Raw genomic sequence first — 15690 nt, 5'->3', positions numbered from 1 at the left:
GGGCATCCTTTTTTTTTAGTGATAACTATGCACCAAAGCAAGAGGGAACCAGAATTTCAGTCTGAAATGCATTAAAGTAAATCATTTTAAACCAATAAGTCAAGTTTATTCTTTTTGCTTAAATTCTATAAAGGATGTGGTGACTATAAATGAAAGGAAGAAGTAACAAGAATTTCAGTCGAAAATGCATTAAAATGCACCATTTTAAATCAATGTTTTTCAAAGTTTCCCGACCCCCCCCCCCCAATGGGAGGGAGTTCACCCCCTCCAATGCCTTCCCCCTTCGCCCCCCCCCCCCACCCACACACGGGTCTAGATCCGCCAATGAAGGGCATGCTTTTTCTCATTTCTTTATCCCGATTACACTCCGCCATGTATTTTGATATCAAAGTATACTGTTCCAATTCTATGCATGAAAGAGATCACTCTGATATCAAGTTACAATTCAACAAAGTCTAATTTTGAAGTACGCAATTTCAATTCTAAGGAATGTACGAATTCCAATTTTAAAGTACACAATTTCAATTCTAAGGAATGTACGACGTAGAAAAGGTTGCCGATTCTATATTAATACGGTGTTCCTCCCTACAGTGGGGCTTCATTCTCTATAGGATGAGGAGATTATTCACTGTTCATCAATATTTCATTTCATGACTTCCTTCTCTCAAATATAAAGTTACCGTCATTGGAATCTACTTTTTTTTAAATATGTGATTTAACAATGATATCTGGTGCGCAGTTAAAATGAATGTATTTAAATCTACCACATAAACATGGAGGGACGCTACAAACCATCCTTTGACGATCAATTTTCGAGACAAATTGTCCAAGAAATGAAAGAGTTGCCATTATACACGTATGAAGATTCTTTCGACAATGTTGGGAACTATCCATATCGGATGATATCTCAACCAGATGATGGCGCCTACATATCACAGATATTTACCAATACCATTGCAAGAGCGTCAGGATATTGGCTGGTATGTGTTTGATATTTTAATGTAATATATATATATATATATATATATATATATATATATATATATATATATATAAATCACAAACAAACAATTATAACACCCAACCTTACGTTAATGAATGACACAGCGACTGTGTGAGGTTGCATCAGTGTGTATAAGTAGCGCTTTAGGAGCATAACAAAACTTCTGTTTTTAGGGAAGTCATTGTGGCCGAGTGGACTTACGCACTGGTTTGACAATCTTGCTAGGCGGTTGGTGCCGTACGTCGCTGGTTCGACCCCGGGCTGGGGCGAAAATTTTCAGTACCTAGTTGTGATTATTTAGTGCTTTATATATATATATATATATATATAGAAAAAACTCTAAACACTCTGTTGATTTTTTTTTTATATTTTATATTTTTTTCTTTACGGCTCTTCAGTGGAATTTAAAAAACAACAACAATATATGTATATATAAGCACTTAATTAACAGTCAACGACACTGTTGGTTACTTAAACCTCAAATTTTCTCTTTGTTTTATGGAGTAAAATTTTAAAAAACCTCTGAACACTTACTAGAAATAGAAATATTTCGACCGTGTTACGGGTCTTCTTCAGTCGTGTTTACCGAAATTTTTCTAGAAAGTGTTTAGAGTTTATATATATATATATATATATATATATATATATATATATATATATATGTATATATATATAAATTGATGATCAGATGGAGTTCAATCACATAACATTTATTTCTCTACAGGCTGTTTCGTAAGGGGATGGTAGAGCCTGTAGAGAAATAAATGTTATGTGATTGAACTCCATCTGATCATCAATTTATGTAGCTCCGTGAGGCCACGTCGAGCACTCTAGAAGATTATATCGGAAATTTATCCCACTATATATATATATATATATATATATATAAGCGCACTGTCCGTTCGGTTTATCTCCACCAGTTATAGTGATCGCCACCACTAGACATGTACCGCCGTCAAAGTGCGTAGCTATCACAATGTGTGGAACAGAATTTCATACATGCTAGAAAGCGTTATAACACCGAGCTAGCTTATTTCAGGTATATAAGGTCAAATTACTTGATTCATGTGCGCCCCTTTACACGTGTACGGTTATGTAAAGCTGCGATGCAAGAAGAACATCGATTGACCTTTTCCGTTGAGTCGAGAAGAATAAGAAAAGGTCGAGCAATGATACGATTGGTTCCAGTCAAAACGTACACTTGAGCATGCGCAAGCTGACTTTCCCCCATAACATCGTTTCTATTGTTAACAAGTAGAATTACAATTCTAAATTGGGTTTTATGTGTTCATACAGTCATTGGATATTCTAAATGTGGGCGAAAAGCGTACGTAATAAAGTTTGGTGTAGTGGTTAATTGCATGGAGCTTGAAGTCCACACAGAAAATGTATAACCGATCGCGAGTTTAAATTGGATGGACATAAGTAGGAGAAAGAACTACTGTTTTCGATGATTTCTTTCTCTCTCAGGCGGGACAGATTTCGGCCTTTCTGAATTCCCCACATGAATACATACGTAAATTTTGTGTACATGTATTATATATTAATGATCCCGGTGTGTTGCAGCCTGACATTTTTAGCAATTGCAATTGGTTGTCATCCGTTGTCCGTTGAACATTTCTAACTTCTTGATAATTATCCGTCCGATTATTTTCAAATTTGGTATGAAGCATCTTTGGGACAAGGGAGATATAAATTGTAAATTTCAGGACTGCTGCAATAGGGTGGCTTTAGGGCGGGGAAAAACTGCACAAAATTGACAATTTTCAAAAATCTTCTTCTCAAGAACCGCACACGTGTAAGGAAAACTACATGCATAGTGATGTAAAGCAGGAAGGCCTCTACCATAATTATAAATTTCATGATCCCCGGGGTAGATGTTCTGACCCCAGGGTGGGGCCTTTGGTATATAGTGTTTATGTGTAAAACACTTGAATAACATCTCCTTTAGTGCTATTGATCCTAAACGGAAACTAAATGGATATTTTTGAAAATCAGGTAGACCTTAACTAAAATTGTACACAAGATACGATTGTGTACATAAAAAGGCCCCCCAAAATTCTCTGATTTAAAGGAGTCTTAAATCAAGCTTGATTTGTGTTTTGAATAAGTTAAATATATGCCAAGTATAGTATCTCGAATAAGAGTTTTTCCCGCCTTTTTTTCAAAAAGAGCTTGATAACTGTTAAAGTTCATCCAGATTATTGCTTAGGAAAAGGTGTGCTCATCCGTCGAGCAAAATGAAATTAATATATATTGTGTATTAAGAGAAGATGAAAAATGTATTTGAATATAAATTTGCTCGACGCATGGGCTGTATGTTTTCTGAAAGGAAAACACCCTGAATTTATGAAAATTTTCATCAATTTTTGCATTTTTGGCAATTTTATGCCAACTTCACGCTCCTGTCATACAACAGAAAGCAATTTTGGATCAAATTAAACGTAGTTTGAATTTGCTTATATATTCCTTGTTTGAATGCCAGATTTTAGGACTCCTACTGAAATCATCTATTTTCTGGGCCAAATGACTGTAGAAACTGTCCCTACTGTAAACTGTAAAACACTTAGATAACATCTTCTTTTAGTGCTTTTGATACTATATTGAAACTAAATAAATATTTAGAAAGAGCAGATAGTCCTTTACCCAGGGGTAGCGGTTTCGGTATCAGGGTGGGACCAAACTGGTCATTTATTAAATGTGTGAACAATAGACATTTTTAACTTCTTCTTGATAACTATCATTCCAATTCTTTTCAAATTTGGTATGAAGCATCTTTGGAACAAGGGGGCATAAATTGTAAATTTCAGGATTCCCGCACCCCTGGGTCCTAGTGGCGGGGCAAAAACTTAGTATATATAGGTTTTATGTGTAAATTTGCTGATAATGTATCAAATCTAAATGCATACTTAGGAATAGCAGAAAAGGATGTACAAAAAATGGTGAATTTCACAACCCAGAGTTTTGACTCTAGGATGGATCCAAATTAGTCATATATTTTATTGTTTTAATGTTAATACACCTATCATATTATGTAAAGCCTTTCATCAGTGTATGCACTTTTGAGAGCATTGAAGTTTTAAGAACACATCTTGTTTTATACTGTTGCTGAACATTAAAATTTAGCTTAGATATTCAGAACAGGAATCTTTCCTGGATTTCTTAGCCCTTGGGAGTAGTGATACTTTTTCACTAGTACTCAGGTGACCGATAAGGCCTGTGGGCCTCTTGTTTTATCACCTCATAATGGATTCAGACATGGTAGTGCCTACCATGAAAAAAATGGAACGGTTCTACATATACACATGTACTTATGTGTTTTACAAATTAACAAAGATACAAAGATATAGCTAGTTAGGTAGCCAGGCAGAGAGAGAGAGAGAGAGAGAGAGAGAGAGAGAGAGAGAGAGAGAGAGAGAGAATTGTCGTACAATTTAAAAGTGCTACAGAGCACGCATTTTCACTTGCACATGTGGGTGAAACACGATCCGCGGTGTCGTGTGTTCCAGGTAGAGTGACAATGCACTTTAAATATTCGCTCGTTACGTTACGCATGAATGATATGCAATAATGAACTGAATTTCAATATAATGCTTTGTGTCCTCTCTAATACTCCACATTATCATACATAGTTGTCTTATAGAGAAAAAGGTATCCCAGCAGTGATGTCCCGATATAATGTTGAAATTAAATTACACCAAACTGATGATTTTTGCTTAATATTTACCTCTGTAGGACCACCTGTTGAGAGTGTTCTGCTTAATATTTACCTCTGTAGGACCATCAGTTGAGAGTGTTCTGCTTAATATTTACCTCTGTAGGACCACCAGTTGAGAGTGAAGTACACTAATGACAACCTCTCGGAATTGGAACCTGACCCCGAGGAAGACTACGCCGATACCTGCTGTGACAAGAAAGAACGTAAAACAATTGTCTTGATTACTCTGGGGATTCTGTTCGTAGCTGTCGCGGGAGGAGCCTTGATGGTGTATATAAGTCTCCTGTCACCATTCACAGATAGTTAGTATTGAAATGAAAGTGCTTATTGATCTATTATGATAATGCATGTAGGAATATAATGGTGTTTGAATATTTCCTAATCGATCATGAAACATGTAATGAAAGTTCATAACACATAAATGTATTGGCAAGATATTAATGCCTTACAATCCTTATATAGTACTGTGGTAGATCCTCATATTTCTCACTAATTCGAAACAAAGAGAAAACATCAGTGCCCAATTTTTATAGCGAGCGCAACGAACCAGCTTAAAATGACTATAGTCTGATCAATCCCCGAAGATCCTTATCAAACACTATTTTAAATTATCTTTGGCGGAGATCTCGTGAATTCAAATCTTTTTAATTGTACTACTCAAATTACGAACTTATATATATAAGCACGAAAACCCAACAACACCCTGAAAAGGCCACGACACTGTTGGTTATTTAAAACTCAAATTTTCGACGCAACCCGCGTCTTTATCAAGAGACATATATTACATAAACAAATATCACACACCACCAAAAAAACCCAGACAAGTATCAATAATCTACATTGGTAACAAGAATGATACACTGTTGTACTGAATGACCATAGTACACCATCGTCAGTAAACACGTTTTACAACGAAACCATTTCTCTCTCTCAGTACAACAGTGTATCATTCTTGTAAATTTTAAATAACCAACAGTGTCGTGACCTTTTCAGTGCTTTTATATATATATAAAAAATTAATATATATATATAAAATTTGTATTCACCTGAGGATGGATGTTAAAATCCAGAAAGCGCTAGTGATTTAAATATATTTTGGAACTGTATATTTTCCTGCTTTTTTTATTGAATTATATATATATATATATATATATATATATATATATATATGGGATGGTACCACTTTCATGGGGGGATTTTTGAATCCGCCCACATGTACATGTGACTGGCCTCGCACTACTTAAAGATAGCTGCATAAAAAATCTATTTCTCAAATCAGACCGTAATAAATCATCTCTACAATGACAAATCAACTCTGCAACAATTGTCCTGGAGTTCTGTGATATTTCATAATTCATACTTTGATTTTCTAGAATGAGAGTTATGTATTTTGTGAACTTGTTATGTATGCGTGCAAGCTTGCCTGAGTTTTGTTTTTCTGCATCATGATGAAAGGTTGTCTACATCAAATAACCTGGTATAATTTTGACTTCTTGAAATTATATACACCATTTTCAACTCAACTTGATGCATATCAGGCCTAAGAAGGAAAGGTTGAACTTTACTGTGAGACTGTAGAACATCTCTAAAGTGGGAAATGATCAGAAGTAGCAAGTATTTGATGATTTGAAAATTAGGCGAGGGCTTTAGAAATTATATTTCTCACTAACACACGACTAGGCACATTTCTAGATTTGCAAACAGGAAAGTTGATAAAGTGAGGATTTTTTTTTAATTTTCCAACTCTTGCCTCCTTAAGTTGACTCTGAATGAGTGCATAATCAGTTCCAAACTTTTGAATAGGCTTAAGAAACCATCTGGTGTAAAGCTTTCCGTTTGTCCTGGGGAAGGGACAGGTCCTCCTGAAAATCTGATAATCTAATTGTTTATGATTTATATATTTCTTGTATTTAGCATTGCATCCACACATGAAAAGTGAAGACAACGAACAGTGATCAATATCATAACTCCTATAAGCAATACAAAATAGATAGTTGGGCAAACACGGACCCCTGGACACACCAGAGGTGGGATCAGGTGCCTAGGAGGAGTAAGCATCCCCTGTCCACTGGTCACACCCGCCGTGAGCCCTATATCCTATATCCCTATATCAGGTAAACGGAGTTATGCGTAGTCAAAATCAGTGTGCCAAGAACGGCCTAACAATCGGTATGAAACATGTCAGACAGCATTTGACCCAATGATAGGTTGTATTGACGAACTAGATCGTCATTTTTAAAAAATGAAACTGCATCATCCATAAAGTGCAACTCCAGTGAATACGTTTGTCGCCAATGTTAATTTACATTCATATAGCGCTTTATCTAATTAAAACAATTACTGTAAATCGCTATACATGTAACACAATAAAACAACCTAAAACAAAGAATAATGAATACATAAAAAAAGGCATAAAATAATACTAAAACTGAGGTAGTGTTTTTTTTTCTTTTTTTAAATAACCGTATCTATAAATATCCAATTACAGATTAAATGCAAGTGTAAAGAGGTAAAATTATTATGTATATTTCGCAGTATGATAAAGGATGTAATCTAAGATTGTCTTTAATTGATAAGATTGATCTAATCTTACAATTGTTTAACTATGAGAGAGAGAGAGAGAGAGAGAGAGAGAGAGAGAGAGAGAGAGAGATTACAAACGTAAACTCTTTTAATACTTTGATTTAATATATTTTCAAATTTTGTGTAAGATTGGCGTTGTTTTGATACTTTATCTCAAATGAGTAAACACTTGAAAATAAATATCAGCCTATGATTTAATATAGTAAAAACTTTTATACTAAAATTAACCATTTTTAGCTTTGAAATCAGCAATTTTTAGATTTAGCATTGCATGTAATACCTCATGAACGTGGCAAGCTAAGTCATTATACGGGGCGTTGGGTTGAAAACTCATATACAGTGTTTGCCCAACTCTCTATTTTGTATTGATAGTTCACTGTTCGTTATCTTCATCTTTCATTCATAAAAAGCATTACAGTTTAGAAGTACGTGATATTCCGTAAAATGTCAGGTACGAAAATCAAGTGAAACTGGACATGTTATCTGACACCTGTTACGTAGGCAGTGCCTGGTTTTCAACGGATAGTCTCTTTATAACAATACTAACAATACGACCCTGCTGATCACTGTGATTTATGTTCATGAGATTTATTTTTAGATAATGAAGCAAAAAAATGTGAACAATTTCCACCAATGTTTGGAAATAAATGTGAATTTAGATGCCACTGCTCTAATTCAAGCGAAGTTTGTGATAAAAATTTCGGGATTTGTCAAAGTGGGTGCATTGATGGATGGCAGGGGAACAATTGCCAGATAAGTAAGTCAAAATTGAAATCTGGAGATTAACTATGTGATTGTGCGCACTGCATTTGAAAAAAAAATGATTTTGATATCTTTCAGTTACTTCTGTATTTGATAAGTCAGCCATCTTCGCCGATTTACCTTCTACACACTTAGTTCAATGCACTATTAACAAACTTTGGTACAACTGGAGTAGCGTGTATCTGACTGTCTACAACACAACAGAGACAAACATTCTTATCAATGTGTCTCAAGGTGGCGAGATCTCGGCATCAGACGAGAGGTTGAACGCTACGTTAAGCAGAGCAACTGGGACTGAGGCAGATAATGTTACATTTAAATTTCTCTTTGGGGAAGACGACTGTGACTTGGCGGGAATGTATAGGTGCCAGTTTGATATGCTGGGAAACTTCAATACATCGTATGCCAATTTGTCCATTTCTGTACAAGGTAAGAGGCTTTTGTAAAATTGCAAAACAATTTTCATTTGCATTTTCATAGAAATATAGACATTCTTTCCAAATAGATGATTAAGATTCGGCCGTTGGCGTACTTAGTTACGACGATTTTTCTTACTCAGGAAAGTCCTCAAATCTTCAGATATCGACAAAAAACGTATACTTTAAAGGATCTACAGACAGCATAAACTGCACTCTACAACTAGCAGATTCCAATGCAGATGTCATTCTTACCTTTATGGATAAAGATAATAATACTTTGAGTTCGACAACTGCTGATGAACAAATTGTATACCCTGAAGCGAAATGCACCAACCTGACAACGTTTATTTACAACTTTAACGCCACACAAGAGCTGAATCAATCGAGGGCTAAGTGTACTTTGCGAAGTGAAGCAAATGGAATTGTTTTGGAATCCAACGACTCAGTTATCAATATTGTTTCTAGATCTGTTTCTGGTAAGGTTATCTTGATGATATAGATAATGAGAAAGATAACAAGTACTATATCAATCATAAACAACTGTTAAGATCAGACATTTCTATAAGGAAAATGTAGAGCTTTAAATTCTTTAAATGTTAGAACAGTTATTCTATTCAATAACGACTTGTGCTCTGGTCCTTAACACCTACTTTACTTCAATCATCATCGTTTGACGTTTCGTGTTTTTTCATTATTAATTACATATTGAAAATTGATATCCCACCCTACAATCCATTTGGTGCTACAGGTGAACCAATTATGAAATGTGACAAGCATAATCATTTATGCCTTTAATTTCAGTCTAATAGAAGTGGGTCATCACACAGTCAATGAATTTATTAAAAAGCACGCAAACGTCTCAACATTGTTAGAATGTTCCAATACACATTCCTTTATTGCGTGGACCCCCAGGCCCAAGCAGAAAATATATAAACGAGGTTAAAGCGGATGCTATGTAGAAAAGTCAGTTTGTGCACGCACAAGTGTACCGGGGCCAATCTGAAAATCGTTCGACCTTTTTCATCGAGAGAAAACGAGGTTTTTTCTTCTCGACTTATGTAAAACACCAAGCGATGTTCCGTAACAGGCTAGCAGAAGACAGAGCACAAAAGGGGGTGGGGTCGGATTGTGCATGTGTAACAGGGTGTTGATTGCGAAGAATAATGATGACCAACTCCTGTTGAGGTTCGGAACAAGGCGTTTATTCAGCAAAGTATATATTTAAGATTGTTTATAAAGTTGCTTGAAAAGAAAGCCCTGTAACTATTGTATAACAATAATCAAACATATGTATAAATCATGAAATACAATATTACTTTTACAGACTAATTGATATACAATTAATGGTAGCAATATTTACATACTTCAAGGGAGATAACTTGGTCTTACACAAAGTGCTATACATGTAACATTAAATACACCAATGCATCTCCCGATATTTACTTTTGCCAATGGATAAAATCTTTACTGTACACTTATGCTTATCATAATATAAACATTATAGTTATTACTTTGATATAAAATATACACTATGGGAAATATTTAAGTCAGTAACTCAAAATACTCAAACATACCATTCTATGGGAATAGGCCAATATATACAATGGTGGACTGCCAATGGGATAAATAAATGTCACCATATAAAGTTCAAATCTGCAAGTTAATCAAATAACTTACAACTAGCTGCTAATGCAATTATCATAAAAATATGGCCGTTAATTAAGATACATCATAATGAGACAATTGAACTACATGTATTTACACTTTATAATTAAAATAAATTACTCTCTCTCACTATATATATTTACTCAGGATGAAGTGCATAGGAAATTAATCTTAATGCTAAATTATAGGATTTACCATTTTAGATACATATTAGAAGTATATTATCATTAGTAATATACTTAGTAACTTACCGATTAAGAGGAAAAGTCAGTTTCAGGTAGTACTATCAGGTCTATGTAAAGTCAAAACTAATATACTGATCTATGGACTGGTCACTTCAAATTTCAGACAAAGAATGAACTGACACAAAGAGGGGGGAAATCACAAAACCAATAAAAACACAAGACACAAAACTAAAGCACCAATGAAATTAAAAGACTTATGAACAACTTGGCCAAGACATAATTAGGCACCTCAGGCACTCTATACCAAAGAACTCACCAAGTGTTATGCTTGACCGGATATTGAATTGCAGATCCATTGAAGAATTATATAATTCAATACACATAACATTAAAATTAAATTGAAATAAAATGAAATAATAACAATGGATACATGCATATATGAATGCATTATATGCATATTAGATAAGAACTGACTCTGCCACACATGTACAGTTACACATTTTATGAAATCAGCAATGTTTCATAACCACGTATCAAGAGAATTAAGAAAATATTGTGTACGGTTTTCAGTGTTAATGATTACGATTGATGTATATGGAGTCCAATCTATTAATTTAAACTGAGTTGCATGACGACATAATCATTTACCTAAGCAACGCCCGTGAAAGGGAGTAAAATTGGTTGTTCATATCTTAAGAAGGATATCACTTTTGAAGTGACACCGAGTCTTTGAAACTTAGAACGACATTCAAGCTTTTGACACCAATACCTTGCAATATCTATATTATTCCATTTAGGTAATTTATTGCTAGATTTATACCATTGAATATAAGGTATGAAACTCGAACGTTAATACCTAGACCAGATTGCATCCCCTCTCGATCTTGAATTTGAACTTTAAGGTCCAGAGCAAATACATGGATGACTTTTAATGCTTTTACAGGTACGAAAGCTACAAAAATTTTATAGTCATTCGATCTATATATCAGAACAGCTCTCATCAGAAAATCTATTTGAGGAAAAAGTCATTTTTTTAAAATGTGCATTTAGGTTATGAACTGCGACGATTGACTCCAGTTCGCATCGTAAACCACGTTAACGCCTCATATATCTAAATGCTATCATCTCAAAGATAATCCATTCTGTATCTTTACATATTTTCTCAGTGGTTGCTGTGATGGAACCTAAAAGCCTTGAAATTGTGGCTGGAAAAACGGGTGAATTGAATTGCTTTGTCAATGTGAGTAGCTATCAATGGACGGCCATTCATTTAGACTTTCAAAACGAATCCCTCACTCGAAGAATTGTCACAGTGAATAACAACACAATAATTTCTTATCATGACCAAGTGAACGCATCTTCGAGCATAGATTCCGAATATGTGAATGTTACTTTCATCTTCAATCCACTAACGTCGACGGATGGTTGTTCTCTCTCTGGTAGCTACACGTGCTTAATAGATTTGGTGGATATATATATTGCAACTGAAAGCAATAATACTGCAGTCATTTTCACAGGTAATTTTACTTAAATTTCTTTGAAAATATTCCTTGATTACAAAAGTTAATACTACAATTCATTAGTATTTCTTAGGTTTTTGTTACTAATGAAATGTGAAGATAACGAACATTGATCAATGTCATAACTTTTATAAAGAATACAAAATATATAGTTGGGCAAATACGGAGGTAGGATCAGGTGTCTAGGAGGAGTAATCACCACCTGTCGACCGGTCATACCCACCGTGAGTCCTATATCTGAATCAGGTAAATGGAGTTATTCGTAGTCAAACCCGGTGTGCCAAGAACGGCCTAACATTCGGTATGAAAAACGTCAGACAGCATATGACCCAATGATAGGTTGTATTGGCAAACTAGATTGTTTTGTTTGTCCAACTTTCTATTTTCTATTGCTTATAGAAGTTATGAGATTGATCACTGTTCGTTATCTTCAACTTTCATTGTTATAACGATCATGAAATTTGAAAACTGCTGCCTTTAAACCAGACAGTTGAAAGCCTTGCACCATCAACTTGTTTGTCAGTAGCCTGCCTCGATTTAGAAACTGATCATACGAAGAACAAGCTCATGTGTATCGAATTAGTTGAGAGTTATAAGCACAATTTGCTGGTGATAATGGAATATTCTACATATAAATTAGTAATTGACGCTGAAGAAGCTGAAAATATCCCGTTTATCATAAAGTTGAGTTGTCTGTTTGCTGCTAAAATCTATTTTCATTGAAATAGCTAAGTATAAAGAAGAAGGGAACAACTCTGTGGTGTCTATACTTTCGAGTTCACAGGGATATCGAAATGACAAACAAAATCTAACCAACAAATTATCAATGACTTTCTGATACTACCAAATGAAGATTGTTTAGTATGATGTTGATTTATATCGTTCGGTCACTTTCTTTTGTTCAATGTTTGATGATTTAGGAAAGGATTTGCAAATGTACATACATGAATATTGTTTTCTTACATCTACTAGCGCTGCCTTCTGATGTTGAGATGTACTTGAATCCATTGTATGTGTATGGAAATGAAGATACGGTAAACTGTTCAGCTAATTTCGCCATTCGGCCAACGTCGGAATTATTGTTGGAGGTTTGTCTGAACACGTCTAATTTCATAGCGATCGAAAATTATACGACAACAAAACAGCTGTTACAACAAAGACAGTTAAAGGATGGAAACTGCACACAGGGAATGTATCTGACCAACAGTATTGTTTTTAATCATGACATGAATGTGTCAGTGCGATGTAAGGCCACCGATTCTTACTTAAACACCACAATAGTTACTGACTGTATTAAGCCGAACATCTCAACGGTTTCCGGTAAGTTAATATTTACAGTGTATTTGGGGTACACCTTCACATCTAGCAGATGTCTATAAACAAGCCAATCATTTCATTGAACGGTGCTCTCACCAATAATTCATCCTGTACCTTTACATATTTTCTCAGTGGTTGCTGTGATGGAACCTAAAAGCCTTGAAATTGTGGCTGGAAAAACGGGTGAATTGACTTGCTTTGTCAATATGAGTAGCTATCAATGGACGGCCATTCATTTGGACTTTCAAAACGAATCCCTCACACGAAGAATTGTAACAGTGAATAACAACACGATAATTTCTTATCATGACCAAGTGAACGCATCTTCGAGCATAGATTCCGCATATGTGAATGTTACTTTCATCTTGAATCCACTGACGTCGACGGATGGTTGTTCTCTCTCTGGTAGCTACACGTGCTTAATAGATTTGGTGGACAAATATATTGCAACTGAAAGCGATAGTAGTGCTGTCATTTTCACAGGTAATTTTACTTAATTTTCTTCGAAAATATTCCTTGATTACAAAAGTTAATACTACAATTCATTAGTATTTCTTAGGTTTTTGTTACTAATGAAAGGTGAAGATAACGAACATTGATCAATCTCATAACTCCTATAAACAATACAAAATAGATAGTCGTGGAAACACGGACCTCTGGTCCCACCGAAGGTGGGATCAGGTGCGTAGGAGGAGTAAACATTCCTTGTAGACCTGTCACAACCCCTGCGAGGCCCATATCTTGATCAGGTAAATGGAGTTATACGTAGTCAAACCCGGTGTGCCAAGAACGGCCTAACATTCGGTATGAAAAACTTCAGACAGCATATGACCCAATGATAGGTTGTATTGGCAAACTAGATTGTTTTGTTTGCCCAACTTTCTATTTTCTATTGCTTATAGAAGTTTTGAGATTGATCCCTGTTCGTTATCTTCAACTTTCATTGTTATAACGATCATAGCATTTGAAAACTGCTGCCTTTAAACCAGACAGTTGAAAGCCCTGCACCATCAACTTGTTTGTCAGTAGCCTGCCTCGATTTAGAAACTGATCATACGAAGAACAAGCTCTTGCGTATCGAATCAGTTGAAAGTTATAAGCAGAAATTGCTGGTGATAATGAAATATTGCTACATAGATATGGGAAGTTGACGTTGGAGAAGCTGACAACATTCCGTTTATCATAAGGTTGAGTTGTTCATTTTCTGTTAACATCTAATTTCAATTAAATATCTAAGTATAAAGCTGAAGTGAACAACTCAGAATTTTTTATATCGAGTTCACAGGGGTATATCGAACTGACAAGCAAACAAAATCTAACGAACAAATTATGAATGACTTTCTGATGCTACCAAATGAAGATTGTTTAGTATGATGTTGATTTATGTCGTTCGGTCAGTTTCTTTTGTTCAATGTTTGATGATTTAGGAAAGGATTTGCAAATGTACATACATGAATATTGTTTTCTTACATGTACTAGTGCTGCCTTCTGATGTTGAGATGTACTTGAATCCATCGTATGTGTATGGAAATGAAGATACGGTAAACTGTTCAGCTAATTTCGCCATTCGGCCAACGTCGGAATTATTGTTGGAGGTTTGTCTGAACACGTCTAATTTCATAGCGATCGAAAATTATACAACAAAACAGCTGTTACAACAAAGACAGTTAGAGGATGGAAACTGCACACAGGGAATGTATCTGACCAACAGTATTGTTTTTAATCATGACATGAATGTGTCAGTGCGATGTAAGGCCACCGATTCTTACTTAAACACCACAATAGTTACTGACTGTATTAAGCCGAACATCTCAACGGTTTCCGGTAAGTTGATATTTACAGTGTATTTGGGGTACACCTTCACATCTAGCAGATGTCTATAAACAAGCCAATCATTTCATTGAACGGTGCTCTCACCAATAATTCATCCTGTACCTTTACATATTTTCTCAGTGGTTGCTGTGATGGAACCTAAAAGCCTTGAAATTGTGGCTGGAAAAACGGGTGAATTGACTTGCTTTGTCAATATGAGTAGCTATCAATGGACGGCCATTCATTTGGACTTTCAAAACGAATCCCTCACACGAAGAATTGTAACAGTGAATAACAACACGATAATTTCTTATCATGACCAAGTGAACGCATCTTCGAGCATAGATTCCGCATATGTGAATGTTACTTTCATCTTGAATCCACTGACGTCGACGGATGGTTGTTCTCTCTCTGGTAGCTACACGTGCTTAATAGATTTGGTGGACAAATATATTGCAACTGAAAGCGATAGTAGTGCTGTCATTTTCACAGGTAATTTTACTTAATTTTCTTCGAAAATATTCCTTGATTACAAAAGTTAATACTACAATTCATTAGTATTTCTTAGGTTTTTGTTACTAATGAAAGGTGAAGATAACGAACATTGATCAATCTCATAACTCCTATAAACAATACAAAATAGATAGTCGTGGAAACACGGACCTCTGGTCCCACCGAAGGTGGGATCAGGTGTGTAGGAAGAGTA

General features: G+C 35.2%; 1 protein-coding gene across 2 annotated transcripts in view; it reads left to right on the top strand.

The window, feature by feature from the left end:
• The first annotated feature begins 468 nt into the window (after positions 1 to 468).
• LOC125657864 (uncharacterized) overlaps positions 469 to 15690 on the top strand; it is a 28224-nt gene continuing 13002 nt past the window's right edge. For both annotated transcript variants that reach the window (XM_056148651.1, XM_056148652.1), the window contains exons 1-10: positions 469 to 980; positions 4825 to 5023; positions 7903 to 8061; positions 8145 to 8495; positions 8626 to 8961; positions 11502 to 11852; positions 12828 to 13175; positions 13305 to 13655; positions 14652 to 14996; positions 15126 to 15476. In XM_056148651.1, coding sequence (XP_056004626.1) covers positions 774 to 980; positions 4825 to 5023; positions 7903 to 8061; positions 8145 to 8495; positions 8626 to 8961; positions 11502 to 11852; positions 12828 to 13175; positions 13305 to 13655; positions 14652 to 14996; positions 15126 to 15476 — 2998 coding nt within the window. In that variant the 5' untranslated portion in view covers positions 469 to 773. The remainder of the gene's footprint in view (positions 981 to 4824; positions 5024 to 7902; positions 8062 to 8144; positions 8496 to 8625; positions 8962 to 11501; positions 11853 to 12827; positions 13176 to 13304; positions 13656 to 14651; positions 14997 to 15125; positions 15477 to 15690) is intronic.

The sequence above is a fragment of the Ostrea edulis genome, chromosome 9 (assembly GCF_947568905.1).
Source record: "Ostrea edulis chromosome 9, xbOstEdul1.1, whole genome shotgun sequence".
NCBI classification, from domain to species: domain Eukaryota; kingdom Metazoa; phylum Mollusca; class Bivalvia; order Ostreida; family Ostreidae; genus Ostrea; species Ostrea edulis.
The sequence above is the reverse complement of the archived record's forward strand: the minus strand, read 5'-3'. Positions and strand labels throughout refer to the sequence as shown.